At 37.9% G+C, this 22,916-nt stretch overlaps 1 protein-coding gene across 1 annotated transcript; it reads right to left on the minus strand.

The window, feature by feature from the left end:
- Positions 1–4,788: 4,788 nt before the first annotated feature.
- Positions 4,789–21,664, minus strand: tbx5a (T-box transcription factor 5a). The gene is made up of 9 exons (XM_027020586.2): positions 21,263–21,664; positions 20,145–20,323; positions 19,272–19,366; positions 17,330–17,449; positions 15,848–15,995; positions 12,713–12,865; positions 9,212–9,303; positions 7,142–7,371; positions 4,789–6,863 (listed from the first exon to the last, which is right to left on the minus strand). The coding sequence occupies exons 2-9, from the start codon at positions 20,283–20,285 to the stop codon at positions 6,277–6,279; spliced, it is 1,566 nt and encodes a 521-aa protein (XP_026876387.2). The 5' UTR covers positions 20,286–20,323; positions 21,263–21,664; the 3' UTR covers positions 4,789–6,276.
- Positions 21,665–22,916: the final 1,252 nt, after the last annotated feature.

Here is a 22,916-nt window from a genome sequence, read left to right on the forward strand (position 1 = left end):
TATTTGTCAATAGCTAAAGGACTTTACCATGAGATTTTGTACATCTATGGATCAGTGAGCAGTGTCTGGAAATATAGTTACTACTTTCTTAAATAAAGAGGATGGCCAAACGTGGGTAAATTGATCGTGAATCTCACCCTTTGTCAAGAGTTGTCATCAGTATTACTGGCTGTCTGACACCATACCAGATAACATTACATGGGTGTTTGTTGATTTTTTTAGATACAAATTTGTGGCATTTGCTGGGTGCATTCATTATAACCACATGAAATATTTGAGTAATCCATTATTTGGTAGTTAGTGTCATAAATGTGAAACACAGACTTGACTGAAGACCAATAATTAACTCCTCAAAGAACCTCTCTGTCACTAGGAATGGTGTCCTGTTGTGAACTGGCGAGATTCACTGACCTGTTGAGTTGGCTCTTAAGGCCCCTGGGGACATTGTGGGGGGCTCATTCACCAGGTAGTTTATTGATCCTCTGGGGTCCAGACACATGTTTCCTGTTGGGGTCTTTCAGTCCTCAGATCTTCTTCTCCATTCACTCAGTACCACCTTCCCAGCACAGACCATGGTCTATGCAGCATGCAAGACACACTCCAGGATGGAAAGCTCTGTTTACTCCTGTCCAGTCTTGACACACCTGCAGATTTTATATGACCACATCACTACTGCCTGATTTAACTAATGACCAATGATTTTGAATGACTCTGCCCTTATTCATTCTGCTCCACTTTGCTGTACCCAGCCAAAGCACGCTAAATCAGAGCAGACGCACACAAGTTCTTTCAAGTACATGGAATGGTCACCAGTGTATTTGTCAGATCTCAATATGTCTTATGTGTTTTTGATGTGATGATAACTACTGCGAAGAATGCCAGAAATCAGTGAGGCTATAAAAAATGGTTTACAGTTTGAATTATGCCCAAACTATTCTGTGCAGATAGTTGATTGATTCAGGCCGTTGCTTTAAAATGACCTGCAAATAATACTGTAAAACTCCACACTGAACAGAACTGCAGTATATGCTGCTGTAAACTATATACTACTATCAATCTACTATTAAGCTACAACATATGTACTATATAGTACTAAAATTATTTTAAAAACAGAAAAATAAGAATTCCAGAGAGTTTCCAGATAGATTCTCCAAGATTTTCCTCAACTTAAAACACACTGAACCATATTTAAAAAGAAAAAAAAAAAAAAAAAATACCACCTCCCCTCAAAGTTTTCTTCAGGTTCTAATAAACATTTTCACCTTTCTTACAACAGAATAAGCAGATTATGGTTTTGGTGAAGACTGCAAAGAGATCTTTGCTATGAACAGCTTGATGAATGAGAGATTTTAGTGTACATGTTTTTGTCTGAAGAAAACAGACCAGGCCTGCAGAAGTCAATTTATATGTAATTTAGCCCCCTCAAAGTGTCCCAACTGTACCTTTATAAGAATGCGTGATAAGAGAATAGAGAGTGAGAGTGATGCTGTCAACAAATAATGAGAAAGACAGAGTCTGAAATGACGCAGACCCTCTACGTAATACCCACCCACCCTCCAAATAAGTAAGGAACCTCAATGTTTTCCATATGGAGAACAAATGCAGGTGAAAGAACTAGCTGGGTGTACCAGAGCACCCCATGGGGCTTTTACCTTGTTCCACAGATGGCCTGTAGGTGGAGAGAATGGGGTGCCTTATCTGTCCTAATGATTAGACAGCTGGAAGCCATTTTCCAGGCCTAGAGCTAGATTAAGCTTTGAAACCTTCACTGGTCCATCCAGCCATCTCATGACAAGGACGGATGAAGGCGCTCTGACATACATTAAAATCTGATATGACTGCATTTTAAATCAATGCCATCATTTCACCACATGATTCTGCTTGGACCTCATGAATCACATTATGCGAAACTCAATGATGAAATGAATTTTTGATTAGTGCTGAATGTTGGTGCACTGTGATTGCTTAAGTTATGATGAAAGCTGATAAACAAGTTATTAACTTGAATTAATCGTATTAATCATATTAACTTGAATTAAACTCATTAGTTATGTGGCTATGTTACATTTTCTTTGTTAAAAGCAAGCGTCTCCTTATTCACTCTGGCTGATTGTGAATATTGGACACAGTGAGTCTTTCTGATTTTATCAAGTGTCTTGATGCAACTTTTCTTCTTACATATATTTGCAGGTTTATTTATTGGCACTGCTGCCTTCACCATTTCCACCAATCTAAACATATCCATCAAGTAGAAAATGTTATTTTCTTTTAGCTTAGACAGCTCTTGCATGCCTAAGCAGAGCAACTCTCTCTGTTTCTCACCCTCTCAACACCCCAGTTCCTGCAGCTCCAGACCTGGCCTGGGTGCTGAAAGACCAGATATAGGGATTGGTGGAGCGCCCCCATTCCCATCTCAGCGCTGTCCAGTGCTCTGTGCTGTGCAGCACATCAGCTGCCTGATGCATGTCTCTGCTGATATGCTGAACATCTTTACAGGAACCAGAAAACATGCTGTCTGATGGAAGCTTGGCCTAATTTGGCGTTCCTTGGTCTCGCATGGTCCTGCATGGAATAAATGCTGGTGAGACTTTTCTCCATTTTCTACTTACCTGAGCTTTTTTGCAAGCTTTCCAGATTGGACATAGTTTTAGTATTCACATTTAGTTCATTGTCACATTTTAGACATTTATGTAAATACATTATGCATGTAATCATGGAAGCCAAGTTAGTAAGCTTGACTCTTATATTGTTTGACTCTGGGCTGTTGGGTTGCTCATACCTCGTGCCTGCTTCCACACAGCTCTGTCTGATATGTTCTTGTGAGGGCCTGGAGCTGTCTGCAACTGTGTTGTGTTTCTATGGCTGGGCCTTTGACTGCTACAGTTTGCCCCAAACAAAGCTTTTATAAAGCAGCTGTGTGACTCCTTCAGCAGATAGATTTGTCTCTTGGACTCTTCCTTTTTGAACTAGTCATCCATCAAGGGCTGTCTGCATTTCGGTATATCTTAATAAAGTAATCCCCCTCTCTTTTTTTCTCTCTCCTTTGGAATGCTCTTGTTCTTTCTGTTCCTCTTTGCTCATTCAGGGCACCCCAGCAGTGATTTGTTTTCTTTGCAGATTCTGGGCTGAGAAGGGCCATGGCTTGTCATTACTCCAAGTTGACTCTGTATCTCTTTTAAAAATCTTCAGTTTGCTTGCCGAATGATATCTTGTGAGTTATAGATTATCTTATGGCCCAGCCAAAAGAAATACATGGTATAATATTTGCATAAATAGGGGGATCATTCCTATACAGTATGGATGCAATTGTTACCACAAAACGTACAAGCCAAAAGGAAGCTTCACTGAGATTCCATTAGAAACACTGAGAGCTTCAATTATGCCAATTTACTAATTTATGTACATTTTTGTATGCCCACTACAATTTACTGTTACATTCCAATTGGCTGATGTTTTTGTTGTTTTTATCTGGATTACCTCAGAGTCCATGTATGTATTATTAATAATGCTAACCCTGACCACTCAGAATCTTAAAAGTTGACCCCATGTTTTGGAGGACTTGCTTTGAAAACTGACCCTGACTTAAATGTCTTTTTTAAAAATCCATGGTGTAATCTGTCTTGGCTTACAGATGCATGTTTGTTTGATCGAAGGATGCGTGGGGTGGGCGTAACGATAAATCAGACGTTAAGCAGTAGGCCTAGCACTGTGGGGCTACAAGGTTAATGAATTTCTCTGGCCAGGGGTTGGGGGGGTTGCGGGCGTCAAGGATTTCAGGGATGGATAAGACTGTTCGCGTAGGAGCAGGTAGTCCAGAGAGGCCCCATCTATCAGATCAAAGGCGTCTGCAGGGAAGGTCACCACGTTTGGCCGAAGACCTGCCCAGAGAAGAAGAGAAAGGGAGGGAGAGAAGGGTGGAGGAAAGCAAGACGGGGAGATGGAACTAAGAAACTGTCTTTCCACAGTTCTGCTTTCACTGCTGGCTGTCTTTCTTTAAGCACTGACTAAATTGTAGACAGCATTCTTTGTGAAGGCCTACCTGAAATATACCAGATCATTGCCTGATATTATGTGCCAATAGTCTCTTCATTCACATACTATATTCTATTTACACTGTTATTGTAGTAGATTGGACTAAGGGGAATCTTGAGTTCTCAGTAGAGATTGGTCTTCTTCTTTTTAAATGTTTACATTTTCTTCTTCCTCAAGCAAAACGAAATATGAATCCCTCACTCTTATATCAACAACTTATATTTTTACTCATAAACTCCAGTACCCAATATATACATTTGTCACATTTCCTTCATAACTTCAGTGAACAGCCCTATGAAACCTAAAGTCATCAGACTTTACATGATTTTGAGTTTTGCATTTACTTGTAGCCTAAAACACTATGTGTGTCACTTAAGATCAAGGGGTAAGTCCATTTTGGCTCAAAGATGATAGTTTTACAAGACATGACATTTCTGATCAGGGACATGTTTTCTCAAGAATATTAGTATTGCATTAAGGGTTTGACTAATACCCCTTTAATCTGTTGATTTTCCATTTAACTTCAATACTATTTAGGGCCTTTTTTGTGGGGACAAGGGTTAGCCATGGTCTTGGACTAAATTGCAGATGGTGAATCACTATGGTATACTAGGATATATATATATATATATATATATATATATATATATATATATATATATATATATATGTATAAAGAGAGAGAGAGAGAGAGAGAGAGAGAGAGAGAGAAAGAGCTTTCAGATGGTAGAACAATACAAAATTATACTCCTCCAATTTCAAAGATGATCTTTTACATTTATTTCATTTCTGTGTTCTATGTACATTTGTATTGTATTTACATCCCAGTAATTAATGTTACACTGTGTCTCTTGTATCTTGCTCTTCGGACAATTATCAATAGCTTGTTTTTTCCTGAAAAGAAAAGAAAAGAAAATCTAAACAAACAATGCAAAAGAAAAATCTAACAAATATTTCAGATAATTAGTAGCGTTGCAATAAAGGCAAAATAAATACTATTAACAGGGAGTAATGCGGTTATCATGAGCTTTTTCCAAAGTTTGTATATACCTAATTATTGTTTTTCTCAATGTGTTATTTTAAGATGCCATTCTGGAGGCTCCATAGCCTTCATAAGGGCTCTGTAATGGGTGCACATAGTTCCACATATTGACTGGAAACTAGAAGTCATGTTTGAACATTAGACAAAGTGCCTTTTTTGAGAAATTATCCCTGTGTGGTTTTGCAAGCTTTTGTAATTTTGTAAAAGGCTATGAGCTAGTTAATGACAGCTAGCATTGGGTATAATAGTGCTATTAAAAAGTACTAATCTATTCCATTAAATGGAGATTATGGGGTAATCGGGGTGGTAGAGGACCAACTTTTATGCTTAGAAAACATTCCCTCAGTATTGTGAGGTATTCCCTCGGTATTGTGAGGTATTCCCTAGGTATTGTGTTGAAAATAATTTTGTAACAGCCACTTTAGCCTGGTAGATATAATGAGACACATGATACATTCAGTGATCAAAATTCCAAGCAATCTTGTAACATATCCCTGAATGTTTAAAATCACTAAGTGCATACATCTACACCAACTGACAGTTACACACCAGAAGCTGCATATTTAACATTGATCTGCTCATTTATCTAAAGGCTTTTCAGACTTCAGTGGTAATGTTGTACAAATGGTAGAACTGATGAGAAGTCAACTGGAAAGTTTCTTTCTCTTATAATCACTACATTTGAAAGAATCTACATCATTTTCTCCAGTATTTCAGAATAAAAAAGAAAGCATAGCACAAACATCAAGTTGAAAAAATAGCTATAAGACTGGACTTATTTTTTCTCTTTTTTTAAACAAATTGGTTTGTGTAGTATTTATTTAGCTTGTTTTAGCCCTGATTTACACAATACAATATAAACTTTTATTCATCACTACAGCCCATATTATGAAACAAAATTGTTTATCCTGCATTCTAGTACAGGAACCATGCTAGAGTTTGAAGACATTCATTGCTGTTTAGCCAGTTTGTCTTACTTCTGAGCTGATGCTTACAACATCTCTGTCCAAATCAATGATGTCACCTGATAATGGAGAACTTGGGAGGATGAAAAAAAATTTATACACTCACACACAAACACACACACACACACACACACACACACACACACACACACACACACACACACACACACACACACGTTTTTTGCATCACTGCAGTCCTTGCTTGCTCCACTCTTCAGCTTGTATATGAGAATCCAATTAACTCCCCTCATTCCATTCCGGCATGACGCTTACACTGTGTACAGCATGGTACTGATGAGGGGACAGGGTGCGGGGTATGCCATGGCTGTACAAGTACTCGTTCCCCTGCAGGCTGGTACTTGGTGACTGGATCCCTGCTCCAGGGCTGCATTGACGGCCAAGAGTCTGATGGGGCATCGAGCCCTGGTACATGGCATGGGCATCACCTAGCTGTGGTGATGTGTGGCCAGCCACTCCACTCAGCCTGGACACTAGCGGTCCAGAGGTGAAGTGAGCAGAGAAATGTTGGTAGGGTAGCCGCTCCATTGGTTGCATGGTGGTCACAGAGCAACTACTGTAAGGAGAGACACCAGCCCAGGTGTTGCAGCTGATGTCTTCCAAGCTTGAAACAGATTCTGTGGCTTGTGAAGCACTGGCATACATGCACGCCTGCCGCTGTCCTGATTCAGTCCGATAGGGGCCACCAGTGAGAGCCAGGCTCTGAGAGTAGCTGACAGGGCGATAATAATGGTCGTCTTCACTAGAAGAGCTCTCCATGTAGACCTTCTTATAGGAATGATCTCCTGTGTGACAGTCATCCTCAACTAAAGGTGGAAATGGGCAAATATGTTACTGACATGACTGATGTGGCATGATGCTACCACATCAAATTGTGCTAAAAATATATATTATTTTATACTGGAAGGTATAACAGACTGGAACTATTGTACTTTTATTAGCATGGGTCTTGCTGAATTGGCTTTCAGTCTGTCTATATTTACTGTTTGCACTTACAAAATACTGACAGCATTTTAAGTGCTTGGTCCTAGCAGCAGGCCTGAGGCAAGCGTTATATAACAAATTTAGATACCAGTTAGCCCACCTTTTCTCTTGATGCAATGAAAGTCTTGGCTGTGCTCATGGGGTATTGGATAAGAGTTGGACTGTGGCAGTAGATCCTGGGAGGAGCTAGTAACCCCGTTCTCACAGGAGTACTGAGAGCTCATGCTACTGGGGGTGGGCATGCCTTGGACATCCCCACTGAATGGACTCTGATTTGTGCCCACCCTCTGACGCACTGTGCTTCGGGGAACCACTGGATACTCCTTAGTGCTGTAAGAACCGACAAGGATATCACTAATGTCAGAGACTAGCCATGCTTTACATGCACTTACAAGAAGTCGTCCAGTCCTGGATCTCCAAACAGTTACAGTACATACCACGTATTTATTTTAGTCCCTGAGTCATTTGCAAAGCCTGTGGTTGAAATACAAGGATCTGTTTCATTCCAGTTAAACTGTTAATGTCATTAAGGGTGCTCCATTTTCCAAAGCTTTCTCTGCTATTGCTTTGGAGTTTGGAGCTGGGAACAGACTACTGGATCCAAGTCCTACCTAAGTTCAGATCTGTTTTGTCTCAGATAAGGAAGTACTTAGGACAAAAAGGGTCGCAGGACCTTTGACAGATACTTGATAATAGAGGACAAAAGTGGTCTTTCGGTACCACTGACGTCATACGGTTTCACTTTACTTATTTGCTAATGATACATACTGTAAATTATTTGCTTATTGGTCCCTATGAGACATCTGTGTGCACAAAGTCTTTTTTAAAAGAAAGAAACAGGTACCCTGTAGGATTTTCCATCCTGCTCTTGGATTAGGGGAATGTGCAACATGGAGTGGTGATAACTCAGCTATTGTAAGCTAATAATAGGACAGTTCAGTGGAGCCCTAGGGAAGAAATGGCTGTTGAAAATCATGCAGCCTTTAAGAATTGTTTGAAGTCTTCAAATCATTATCTGGAAAATCAATAGAACACATTAACCCTAGAATCTTTTATCGCAAACATTAGGAAGTGTGTTCTTTGGTTGGCTAAAAGTAATGACAGACAAATGTTATCTACATCACAGAATTCTATTTCCAGTTTTCCTCATGTATCTTCCTTCTTATGAATCTCAAAATATCCTTTTAGAGTGCACAATGACTTTGTTGGCTGCTGAGAGCTATAAGACCAGTTTTTCTGCTTTGAAAATGTGTTTTTCCACACTATATTGACGCGTTACACAGTAGTCATCTGGAGTGAATAAGAAGAAAAGCCATGTGTGCTTTGCCTCCAAAGGAGTGACTGCAGCTCCGCCACAGACAATTGTTCAGAATAGCCACAAAAAGCAGAGCCTTTGCATGGAACAGAGATATTGCTGTGGTTTGAAGGTCAAGCCAGATCAGGCATGAAAACCATCAGCTGGAAGACTGGCCTTCCTTCAAGAGCTACACTTTCATCACAGCCTTCCCAATATGGAAAAGGACAGCTACATTTCTGAAATAAACCACTTCTGGTTTGTATCTAAAAGCCTATTTGTTCTCTCTCTCTCTCTCTCTCTCTCTCTCTCTCTCTTTGTGTGTGTGTGTGTGTGTGTGTGTGTGTGTGTGTGTGCTGGTTAACAGAGCTCAGTTAAGTGATAATTAGGGATCTTGTTTCAGTGTTGACTGCTCCTGTAAAGCTCATCCTGTCTCATGATGCCGGTCAAGCTTATTTTCAGGGGTGACCTTTCAGTGAGACTTGTGTATTTATGGCGCCTATATCTAGTGAAAAAGTATTCAATTTCTCTCAGCAGTTATAGCTCTGTGGGTGCAGTGATGGCTAAATTTAGTAAAAAACACACTGCTTGAAGTACTAAACAGGAGACCAATTTTAATGCTGTCAGAAAACGATTGCATAGATACATAGTAAAATCGCATTTGCTATGAGCAGTCAATTTAGTAGAAAATGGTTGTACAGATTCATTACCCTTGCATAATTTTGTGATTTGAAATATGTGCAGTAAAGGCCTTAGGCCTACATATATTATTAGACCACCTCAAATACAAGGAAACTATTTCACGCTAACCATTTGAATGAACACAAATCAGGGGTGTAGCTCTCCCGCATTTGGAAGAATGCTGTCACTTCTTACCTCTGCATTCGTGCCATGCGGTGTAATTCCACGTCATCACTGCCACGGAAGCCCTTTGCGAAGGGATTGTTCTCGATTTTCAGCTGGGTGATCTGAAACAACCAGCAAACCACTGATCACTTTATTTGTCCAGCCCCTTGACGCGCACAGATACAGTTAAAGAATATGAGTAAACATAGAAAAAAAAAATTCTTTAAAGATTTCACGTTTCTTTAAAAATAATTTTTAAAGCACATCTTTTTCGAAAATGTATATTGCTAGAAATATAACTAAATATGAGGTTCATAGAAGGATGTACTGAATCTGTGCTTTTTGCAATTTTGCAAATGGTGCTTTAGAAGATATAACTGTTCTTGTTCATTCTTTTTCTAGTTCATTTTTTGTTGTTGTTTTTCGCCGAGTGAACATGGACTTTTCTAATGTCTCTCTGCTGTTGAGAATATAAATAAACATGGTCGATGTCCTCACGCACTGTTGTTTGGTTGTTGCCGGAAAAAAGTCAGTTTTGGAACAGACAGGCCTATAATTGTAATACTTTGTAGTTATTTAATAGTCACCTTTTTTCTCACTACCTATGTGCATAAACATGTTTAACACTTTACTGTAAAACAAAAGTTAATAAAATGAACATTCTATGCGAAACTATGGAGTCTACAGTGGGATTAATCGTACATGAAAAGATAATGCAGATCATTCATAACTGTAAGCAACACAAATGCACGTACGCACTCATACAAATGCAATTAAACCACACTGACTCATCGCGCCATATAAAAATTTTAAAAAACCTTCAATGGAATTTAATTTCCATTTCGAATACGTGTTTAATATTTATACACTAAAACGGTATTAGGTAAACAGAAAACAACAAGAACCTTTTATAATTATAGGTGTGGCAATAGAAAAGATGTCTGAAACCAATAAGGGTCGTACACGTCTTAAAAGTGATAACTATGTGCAACCGAAAAATAATCTTAGATGAACTTTCATATCCCCCGAATAAGACACGCTTTCCTTGGCTTGTAAATGATCTTCATGTTGGGACTCGCTTTTAAAGTGTCGTAAACGCACTGAAGACTTGGCAAAGAGACTGCTTCGTTCAAATATTGGAATATGTGTGGAGTTATGATGCCAAAATACACTGGCATTTAGTAAAGCTTGCTTTCAAGCAAGAGCGCAGGATGAGGACCTACCAGCTTCGCAGGTAGTCTACTATTTGAACAGCCTTATGGAGTGTGTGTGTGTGTGTGTGTGTGTGTGTGTCTGTGTGTGTGTTTGTTTATATATATATATATATATATATATATATATATATATATATATATATATATATATATATATATATATATATATATATATATATATATATATATACTGTGAATTATCATAAATCATTAGCGTTTATTCATGCATTCTGATCATACGCTCCATGAAAGACAAATCGCAATTTTATCGATTGGTCAATGCTTTCTCCAACTGATCATGAATGAAAGAATCAATGAATGAATGAACGAACGAGACTACTTTCACACTTCAAACATAAGACTTCTCTTAGTGACTACTTTTGTAACTAACGTTACTTTTCTAAAAGCAGGAAATAATAAAAGCGGGAATAAAATTTCGCTTCTGGAACTCGTATGGTAACTCACTGAATATAATCACTCTCACAGTGAGCGCCCCAGTTAGATGGATTTCCTGTTCTAACAGGCAATGAATTTTGATTGGCTCATTGCACATTGCCAGACGTTGCCTCCCATTGCGTATTTCTCCTAATCTGAACAAGCACCTGACGCAAACATGCTTAAAACAAAGGATCAGAAACAGACACATCAGGAATGTTTTCAGATTTCTACTAAATCATTTTACTAAATGACGACCAAACGAAATCTGAAAATATTTTTGAGAGAATTTAAATAAAGCTACTTACAGTCAAGATAAACATTATTGACTGCTGCAGTGTATCAAGTGACGTTGGTAGTTAGTACCTGTTAATATAATTGCTTTGATATTTAAAAAATGACGTTTGACTATTATTATATTGCCTGCTATTAGGGGTAATCCCCCCAAAAAACAAACAAACAAACAAACAAACATACATACACTAACCTTTTACTACAGAAATTTTGAAATTTAGTTATATAAAGTTACACTTGATCTTGAAATATAATGTTAGACTCGTTTGGATTATACAGATATCCAAATTATACGGATATCCAGATCTGAATTAGAGTTTTCCTTCATTTTCTCAACTCCTGTAACTGATTTGTCTATTTTGCTGGCAGTAGAAGTCAACTGCTTGATAGTATCATTAATCCTAAAACCTGTTTCTCTGTGTACACTTTGGAAATACTTTTTAGGTGATGGAACGTTTCCCGCACTACCAATTAGAGCTCGGAAATGTTGCCACTAATATTATTAATTAATTCCGGGAAGGCTGGTGTAGTGGGAGAGGCAACCTGTAACCAAAGCGCTATTGCACGCATGAACAAATGTGGTCCCGTCTTTAAGACTTTAAGAGCGTAAGCGTGTAACAAATTCTAAAACAAATTCTAAAAACTATTTACAACATAATCAAAACATCAACGGTGGTCAGATGCTAGGAACATGTACAGTATGTATATATAGTGTGCATATGCTGCAATTCTTTATCACTTGCCACTTGCTCCCATTACATATAGTCCTACAAACTGTTCCGGAATGCGAACAAGGCTAGAATTGTGCGCTTCTGTACAAATATTCCCTCAAAATGTCTATAACAAACATGATGCGAAGAAAACATCCTGCAGAATTCTGTTCAGAGTCTCGTAAATTCCTTTGCGAGAGATATTTTGTCTTACATATCTACACTTTTAAAAGTCTCCTATATAAAGATCACATCTAATGGAAATCACCTCTCGTATATGTAGCATGTACACAAACATCTATTTCATTATAAATGGCCTAAGCACTTTATTGACTGGAGAGTCTATTAAGTTGACTAGTACGCTAAGTAGCCTTAGTAGGTTTCAGATAAGCCTTTAAGCTTTTAATAAAGACTATTATGAAACATCCTTGCCACAATCACAGCATGGACGAAAGTTAGTTATTTAAAAATGTGAAAACAAAGTAATCTAAGTAGGGTACTTTCTTAATAGTTGAAAGAAGCGGTTCAGATTGTAGACTTCAGTTACACCTGATGAAAAAGCACATAGACCAGACAGATTTTATTTTATATGCAAAATCGAATCTTAATTGCATTATGGGTTCAAATCGGTTCATTCTAATTGCAAACGGTAGCTCACCGTTGCAAATGATTGCTGCTGTTGCAATCATTACCAGACTGAGTAGTTTCACTAAGCGGATTTATTGGGCCTATTTTCGCTAATTTCCTAATCCTGCACGAACTTTTTCTTTATTTCTGCAGTCGCTTACTGCAAATAAGCAAATGAAGGGTAGAATAATATTATATGCTGAAAAATATCTGTAAACCCACAAAAGTCAAACCTAATCTAATAATCTTACCTTGTGGTTCTGATAAGATGTAACCGCAATAAAGGCTGTTTCGGGGAACACGTGCGTGCAGAATGCGGTGTTTTTGGAGCCGAATCCATTATTTTCATCCGCCTTCACGATGTGGATCCTTGGTTGATATTTATGCATAGAATTTAAAATAATCTGGAGGAGAAAAGACCGAAAAGATTTTTTTGAAAAGCAGTTGCCTTACAAGCCAGTTCCAATAACATCAGCAGCGTGTATCAGAAACCTTTACATATGTGCTATTGCAATTTGTAGCATTCTAAGTGGACCTACACATCGCGAAGGACTCATATTTTTAAAAAATCGTCTGATATACCAATTTGTAATCACGAGTCGCGCACCATAGCCCCAAAGAGCGATTTGACGATCCGTACGTTTTTTCGATTCACATTCTCTTTCCTTATACTTATACTTTCCCTCTGACCTCTGACCCTCCATTAGTAAAATAATCAGCGGTATTGTGGTCTTGCCTAGCGACACGGAGACATTGTTCGCTTAGCCCTCAACTCTACTCATAAGGCCCCTGTTATCCGAAAGCCTAAGCCTAATTTTCACTGACACACGTGGAGTCATGGGCATCGGTGGTGAAGAATCTTATGGCTTTCATGTCCACTTTACAGAGATTTTAAAACATTTTCCCTTAACAAGAAAGGAACCCCTAGATTACAAGGAGTTTAGATTTTAAGGCTTTAAGGATTGATATGTTGTAGTAATTACACATACACGGGCTCAGCACTGTGGCTCTAGTTAAAAAGGCAGCTCTGTATAGTCTGTGTATTGGTTGATCATCATCATCATCATCATCATCATCATCATCATCATCATCATCATCATCATCATCATCATCAATATGAACCCCTTTGATCAGTGTTACCCATCATTTCTGTCCGTGTTGTTGGCTAAGAACTAAGAATTGCAAAGTAACAACTGGTTACATAACTTTCTCTGTCTACTGTAAACTTTAAACACCGCACCGCACACAAAATGACCATTCCTGAGACCTGTAGATCTCAGATGCATTTCAATGTTAGACTGTTAAAATACACAAACTTTTGCACAAAATATCATGGCTGATGATGTAAAGAATGCATAACAACAGTGTCTAATGTACAGAGTGTCTAATGCAGTTTACAAGGATTTGCCCCAAAACTGCAGAACAATATTTGGAGATCTGTGTTGATATCAGGCAGAGGACAGTTTTTCTGGCATGCTTGTGGTGGACCACCCAGAAGAAGCGCAGCGTTTGTCTGAGTTTGGTCTCCTGTTGCGTTGTATCTCCATTTGCCCAAACTCTGTATGATAGTTTTTAATGATAGCCAGAGATCACAGAAGGTCCTGAACGCTTGCCCCTCTCTTTCATGTTGCTGACATCACAGGGATTCTGAAACCCTCCAGATTAAGAGTCTTAGTAGACCCTTGTCCATCACTCATCTCACACTGTCATTAAAACATAAACATTTTGAAGTACAGATATCCAAACTGCCATTCTGACTCAAATATTTCTAGATGGCAGGCTGTTTTTTTGGTGGGGGGGTTTGGGATTGGGAGAGAATATGTAAGCATAATGAGGAAATGATGAATGGTACTAAATTGATCAAAGCTTTCAGTGAGTTGAAAAAAACAAAAGTTTTTAATTTGGAAAACTCAGTCTAACTCTGGTCTTCCCAGTTAACTATTATCTTTCAGTATAAAGATTTTTTTTTCATTGTGATCTGCTTTGCAATAATTGTTGTTTCTCCTCGAAAATCTTTCCTTCATGAAGCAAGCCTAATTAAGACTGATGTCAAAAACACTGGCTTGTTTTATATATATCCTAACTGGAACCAGCCTACAGCATTGCATGCTCAGCTCCCATCTCTGAGGTTAGTAATTATAAATACGTCTGAAATTATTTCAACCACCTGGAGCAACAAGCCAATGGATTGTTAGTTTGGAAGAGAAACCATACTTCATTTATAAATCCCAGGGTGCTCTTTCAGCACAAAAAGAAGGCATGCCAAGAACCACTGCAACCAATCAAAACTGCATTTCTGGCCAGAAATTTACAACACTACTCACTTTCCAACTGGACTCCAATTTCACTCTACCAGCTGGGGTTTGGCAAGACAACAAGCATGATCAACTTAAACACAAGCCAACGGAAACTTGTGATCAGCACTAAATAATGACACGAGATGGTATGCTGTGTCTTTGTTGTGCACCATTATTTAAAAAGTCAAAACAAAAGAAAATTGAGCAGACTCAAAGATTCAGCCAATAAAATAGCAGGCTAAATAGAGATGTCGAGAGGCATTCATTCTCTGATTAAATTAGATTTTCAGTGGTGACTTATCTTATACAGTGTAATTTATCATTCAGATCTCCATAATATGTGTTTAGTCAGTATCAACAAAAATGTTGATGATGAAACGCAGGGTAATAGTGAAATATTCTAACAATAACTAACAATAATTTATTTTAAAAAATGTATGTATGTATGTATATATATATAAAAAAAAAATAAATTAATATATATATATATATATATATATATATATATATATATATATATATATATATATATATATATATATAATGTGTTATTACAGTATAAATATGTTTAGTGTGTATAATCTTTAAGGTCTGGTTAATTTTACCCACTCGTTTGTCTTTTTAAATTTTCAGATGTACACTTACGTTTCAGGCACTTTATAACCGGCAGAAATATATTACGTCTCTACCACTTCAGAAGCTATTGTGCCTATTAATAAAAAACTATAACCTCGGCCTAATGGATGCCGTCTAAATATATAATCCAGTCTGTACAGTACAATAGAATATGGTATACCCATATGAACATTTCTTTATTGCTATTGCTGCTTTTTTGGTTTTTACATTTATTATTACTGGGTCTGATTTAGTGTTTTTTTGTTATTGCGCATGCGCCGGCATTTGTAGCTAGAGCCGTTAAAGGGGCGTGCGCGCTTTTGACGTTCAGATGCTTGCAATGTACCCGAATCTACCCAGTAGCACCTACACTGTCATAGTCATAAATCTGACCTCACCCACATCGGTCAGTGATTTTACTCAGCGAAAAACTAATACACGTATATAAACAGTAGGAAAACGCTGTTTGCTTACATGTCCAAAAGGATCAAGGTGGTTGTTGGTCAGTTTAAGTTTCTGGAAGGAGACAAGCTGTCGCATCCAGTGCGCGCCTGTGGCTGGAGAGTCCGCGTGCACGTAGAGCCTTCCCGGCATAGCGGGCTCAGCTTTCCCCGTCACTGACCTGTGCAACGGCGCAAAAGGCAGTGATTTTTAATGTAGCAAGTTTACAAAGTTTCAGTAACCTATTTATTGCTATTTTACGTTCACTTAGCGCCATCAACCTCGTGAGATTATTACGCATGATTTAGTTTGTTATTAATATTTGTAGTTTATATTTACAAAATTATTTATATTTACGATTTTCAGTCTTTTCCATATCCATATACATGCCCAATTAATTGCAGTAAGATGTTTTCCATATGTAATCTAATTTACACTTGCTTGGATTTGCATGGTTTATTAGCTCGTGTTGTGGCATACTGCCATGAATTCTTCCATCTGGTAATTTAAAAAACAGTGTATTTCGTAAATAGACAAAGCGGATAAAACACTATCTGATTAGTTGCAATGCCTGCACTGGACGGGTAATTATCAGTGATATTGGCATGTGGTTATCCTTCCTGAATAGCCTTCCATTTAAAACCACTGACCCAGAAACTGGTGTCTCAGACATGTTTAAAACCAGGAATATAACACCAGTGAGTGCATCGTTTTCATGCCGGTGCTGGGACCAAAATGAAAGGTGCAAGCGAAGTGTTTAAAGGATTTTTTTTTTGCTAATCCTTTGACCAATTTAATCTGACAAAAATGTAAGACATTCTGCTCATTTAGCAGGAACAGATCTTGCCAGGACACCTTCTTATGTTTGCTACACACTGTTTTAAGGTCAGTGGTTCGGACTGACAAAGCTTTCACGTTAGCTCCTGAACTAAAGCAGCACTGAAGCATTTACAATCACTTGTTAATAGTAGGCTAGATGAGTACATAATCTTAGGCTATTGTTGTTTCGACATGGATTGTTCTAACATCTTAGATTTGGAACTTTTGACTAAATTAATCACTTTATACAACTAATGAAAAACGATGCAATACTGCAAACGTAATGCGATACACGGGGTACGTTTGCAAAATAACTTTGTTAGTTTTTGGTACATGCCATTTCTTTAGTCTCGCCTAAGAGTTTAACGTGAAACTGGTTTTTAACAGCTGAAACTGGCTTTTGTACTCAATGTATAACCCAAGATATGCATGCATTTTGCTCTCAAAAAGCCAATAAATGCTAAGCATGATACTTTATCATAAATGTAAAAAACTAAACTTAAAAAAAAAAAGGTTTTGTCTGAATGTGCCTAAAGCGTCTCAAATCGTACACAAATATTTGGCTAGACTATCTCTAAAGAATAAAGATAATTAGGCTATGCTAAATATATAGTTCTCATATAAAGGAAGGTAATTCTATGATGCATAAATAACCTTCAAAAATATAACAAAGGTAAATATTGTTGTCTTACGAACCATTTATTATCGGCGAATTTATAACGATGGTCGTCCGCTGGCACGACATCCATCAGAAGAATGTATTTCGTTTTGGGGTTCAGCCCTGTAACCTTCACTTTAAAGCTTGGGAACATTCGCCTGTGGATAAATGAACATTAAAATATGTTAAAATTGGGGATTTAGAATTTTTGTTTTTATTCTCACTGACAACGGCAATAAACATGATAGCCTACAGCACAATTTGTCCAGGAGGTGTGTCTTCTGAATTTAGAACTATTTCGATTTTCTAACACTTCAGTTAATCCTTTTCAGTTGCCATGAAAGATAAACTAGCAACACATGCTGTAAGAGCTTTGTTTATTCACTTGTACATTCTCTAAGAAACGCTTAATTTTTGCCCTTTATGGTATGGACCTATTGATTTTCTCAAGGTCAGTTATTTCAGTGCGTTACATTTATAACTGACATCTTTAATCTTAAACCGTTTTAAAAAGAAAAAGGTTTATAATTTTCTACGACAAAACTAGCTCATTTTGCAGCTTTGGTGTTGCATATAGACTCGAACTTGGTAACAACCATTGATTATTGTGAATTAACGTCCTCAACGTCTGTGACTCCGTAGCCGTCCACATTAACGTCTACAAATTTGTCACCCGTGCCAAGTTTATCCCTTTCCATGATGCATGTTTTGCCCACATGTAGTCGAGGCGCGTATATGTGCATGCACAAAAGCCTACACACCAGGTTAGGCCCTATTAATTACAGTTTGGGAGACTGTGTCAGGCCGATTGGAGCCAGACCCAGGGTGTTATGAGGCCAGACCTCCGGGAGTTGGTGGGGTGAGGTGGGATGGAATGGCTAACATGTTTCAACTAAAACCGAGGGGAAAGGCGCTGAGTATAAAAGCGGCATTATGCCGCTGCACTGATGAGAAAAAAAGTAAACGTCAGCTCAGTTTGCGCAAGGCTACTGAGACGTGACCGTCATAAATAATAAATACCTGAGGCCCGATAGACAATTTGTTAACATACAGATGCACCCCCGACTTATTGATGCGCATATGCAGAGGCTGGCATGGACAGAGTTGGCACGTTCCGCTCGTCATTCATAAGGACTCTCCTTTTATTTGGTGACACGATCAAACTGCAAGCCGAGTTTAAGCAAAACTGACAGTCTGTTCCTGTTACCTTTAATACAGGCTTATGTCCTAGTTGTTTAATTTTAGGCACAGTGAGAAAATAAGCATGGTGAGATTTACATACGCGGCTAACATTGAACCAGAGATACCTTGAAAGGTAAAAATAGCAGAAATGATTGGAAAGGTTCATTAAAATCACAGCACCATTTAAACCACAGGCACTGTCGTAAAACGTATTTGTAAGAGTATGCGCATGCGTGATTAGAAAGTGCAAAAGGAAAGCGACTAGAAAAAAATGCATTGCTCTAAACCTGAAGTTGGGAAAACTGCACTTCACGAGATAATCCCATAATCTCTTTGGCCAACAAAAAGCATCATCTGGGCATATGAAGCGAGAAATGGGCATTAGGGTTAAGTAAACCATTGGGTAATACATGCAGTAATAGGTTCACTAGCAGTCACCTGCCATACTGATCTTATAACTGTAACGCTGTTTTATTCTAGAGGGAGTCCCTCATAGTGCAAACACTAAAATAGTGTTCGAATAGCGGAGAGAGCCCAGTATCTAAAGAGGAAGGAGTCCTGTCTCAGTCCGTATTTAATTTCACTTTCGGTAAGAGTAGTTCGATTTAAATCGCAGCATATCTTCTTTCCTTTTTATGATGGTTAATTATGAATGGTCACTGGCGTGCAGAGGAGGATATATGAGGGATTAAAAGGCTCATACAGTCGTTAACCAAAAAGCGATTGCCTACACCTCATTCACTATCTGGAAATGAAACTATGGATATTGAGAGAACGTTTAGGACATGAGCGACCTACCTCCCTGCCTTGGTGATGATCATTTCGGTCCCTACTTCGTGGAATTTCATCCACAGCTCTCGTTCGTGTAAGTAAACCTTTATTCCCTCCATTCCCTGTAAAACGACACATTTCAAAATGGGCCGTCTGCAGGAACCATTAAACACCAAACGTAAACCAAGAAAAAACAAGAATACGGAAAAAGAAAGAATAATAAGAATTTTTTTTTCATTCGGTGCGGAGGTTAATAAATGAAAAATCAAAGGTAGCTCCCAGTTTTCAAAAAAAAATAAAAAACCCGTTCTGGCTAAATAAAATAAAATAAAATGCATAGAAATTAATCTCATAAATGGAACATTTTTGTCTGGTTTAATTTTAGTTAAAGAATAAGTAGAAAGTATTCAACTTGAAAGAAAATATGTATAATTTTAGTTTAGAAAAACAACCACCCGTAGTTGTATATAAAAAGGACACGAATACGTCTTCTGAAAACAGAGGCCAAGAAGCGCGCATAAATTAACTACTGAAAAGCAAGCAAACAAATAAGCAGAGAACCTACATAAAAAGAGTTCTAAAGGAAGTACAACCAATGAATATAAATTCATTAAGATGTCTCTTAAGTTATTAAGTTATTTAATTTTGTTTTGTGCCACGTGCTAGGCCTTTAGCACCCAAATATCGCATGGATCTTTTGATATAAATAGGTTGTATTAGTTAGTTTTTTAGTTTGAAGTAAAACGTAAAAACAGAAAATTCAGTAACTGCTCGACTTGTCTATTCATACATCCATCATATTTGAGCGCATCTGTGTATGGTAACACACACACACACACACACACACACACACACACATACACACACGCACGCACGTGCGCGCGCGTAGCTACTTCTAACCTGTTGAATGTAAGTTGTTTGGGATGATGGAGATTTGCTGGAGTTCCCATTCTGTTTCTCAGATTTACTCTCGTGCAAATCCTTTGAATCGGTATCATTTGGAGAATTTTGAAGCCCAAAGCCCTCTTCGTTGTCCGCCATGTCAGAAGGCCTATCAGCCACTGTTTTTACTCTGAGGCCTAAACGACAGAATATTTGATCAAATCATAAACTCATTCTAGAAAGCCAATGTTAAGCATACACATCTCACAAGTTGTCTTGACGAAGTGTTTCGCCTAGAGTTGAACATTAGATGCATCAATCAGAAAGCTGTGCATTCATTTAATAAACATTTTTGCATGTTGGCCCAAGACCTTATAAATCTGCTATGACTTTATAAATCATGAACGAAAGTACGCTAGGCCTATCGGATGGGTTACATTTTCTTCTAATAACAGGCGACTTTAGGTTTTTACGTATTCTATGTATGAACACAGGTCACCAACTTTATCTTCTGCTTTTCCCAATTAGTATCTTTCTGAAGGGACAGGTTATATTTAATAATTTAACAAATTTAGATTAGTTTGATCAAATCATTAGTTTAGATTAATTTGATCAAATTATTATTATTATTATTATTATTATTATTATTATTATTATTATTATTATTATTGTTGTTGTTGTTGTTGTTGTTGTTGATGATGATGATTATTATTATTGTTATTATTATTACAGTTGTTATTTCACGGCACGATCTAATCTGTTTTTATAAGCATGAACTATAGTATAAGGCTATCTGATAAAAAGGAGCATGAACGATTCAAATGTTTTAGGCAAATTCAGCTCCAAGTGGCCGGACAAACAGCTCTTGATTAATGGTGGTCGTGTTTAAGCAACAACTGAACCAAACGATGCTTAAAATTGAACACTTTTAGAATGTTGATAAACACATACAAGAACGCTGTTAGTTCGACAGGCTCTAATGCATCTGTTTCTAAGTGTTGATGCCGTGATAACAAGATCATTTCTCACGACGGCCTATGTGTTGGAATAGCGTTCGCGATAGCAATAACTTAAGTCAACCAGTAACACTGGAAACAAAAACGTAATCTTCAGTATTGAAAAATATATTAGCCTACCTTTTATACAGATGCGAAGCGTGCAGTTTCGCGAATCTGACCACGTCCGAGTGCTAGTATTTTCTCCAAAAATTTCTTTTAATAGCGACGTTCCTTTTAATGCGACATATAATCCAACTGTGCAGTTCACGGAATGCTATTATGTGAGGCCATGGATTTGCCTTATGTCCGCAGTCAGGCAAGAATTCTCCGCCAAATCATCAAGCGAACGTAAAGCTATAGAGTAAATCTTCAAGGATTGCCCCAAGATGGTGATGAACAAGCGCTCATGGCAAGACGCACACTTTCAGAGCACGGTATCGTTTTTCGGCGAACCTAGCCTGCTCACACATACCATTGTAAGTATTCCTCTAGGAGACGAGTTGTGTCACCGCCTTCCCTCTCTCTCTCTCTCTCTCTCTCTCTCTCTCTCTCTCTCTCTCTCCGCCTGCTGCTTTCAACTGGTCAGCTCTACAGATACGCTGTGGAAAACGGAAGCGCGGAGACGAAAGCTGCTATAGAGACGTGGACACGCTGTGCAGTAGTAGTATTGGTCCACCTTCAGTACAGATGTCCTTCATATCTCCACCCCCTGCCCGCTCCAAAAACAAACAAACCCTACCCTACTTTTATGACACTGGACGAATATTTCAAAATTAGCTGAAAAGTTCAGTGATTAATAATAATAACGAACGATTATATTTGTTAATAATTTAATTACAAGCATATTGACATTTTAAAAACGAAGTTTAATTGATTTTATAAGCATAAATACTTCGAAAAAATATGACATTCTTCAAATATCGTATTATTTGTCGCTTTATGTATTTACTAGTGATTAGGAACGATGTATTAATAGGTTCTCCATGCATAGTATCTTTCGAGAAACGGCACAGCGCAAAAATGACAACCGGAAAGATATATGGCTGCGGTAGCGTTATTTCTAATAATTGCGCAAGTGTCGTGGATTACAATGGATACAAAAATGCAGAAATGAACTACAACTGTGATCGAATGCGTTCATGAATCTCCCTGTTAAATCTTTTGTTATGAAGATAACAAGTAGGTCACATGATAAATAAGCGTGCAATGTTTTATAAGTAGAAGCACATTGTATTTTATTAGATATTTTGACAAGAGGTAGCGTAATCGCTGTAATACCCATATAAAACCCACTGCTCGGCTAAAGATCTCACCTGAGATTTGATTCAGCGTGTACAATCGAAGTCAAGTTGCCGAGAACAACAAGATAATAAATAAGAACGTGAAGTGACAATAAGACAGTATGAGTCTAGATGACAGGCTATTTACAATTTTTTAAAATTATATTAGTCTGTTTTTGTTAGACTCTATTACGTTGTTTTACAGGTTCGGTTCATATAGGCTACTTCACCTGACTCATTGTGCTAGTAATGTTGCCGTATTGAATACGCTGTGTTAATTCTGATTCACTTCAGGCTGAAAGTGTATCAAGAGGTCAAGACAAATTACTGAAATGGATAAACCAAAACCAATGTTTACTTGGTCATGATTTTACAGACTAAAGGAGTACAGCCCACCTTTGCCTTGCTACTAAAAAACAGGCTATACGTCCATTTTATCTGTCGGTCAGAAAAATCAATATTTATTTATTTTTGTTTAGTTTTCATGAGCTTCTAAACGTAATAAAGAAGTT

This window comes from Electrophorus electricus, chromosome 6, assembly GCF_013358815.1.
Source record: "Electrophorus electricus isolate fEleEle1 chromosome 6, fEleEle1.pri, whole genome shotgun sequence".
Taxonomy (NCBI): Eukaryota; Metazoa; Chordata; class Actinopteri; order Gymnotiformes; family Gymnotidae; genus Electrophorus; species Electrophorus electricus.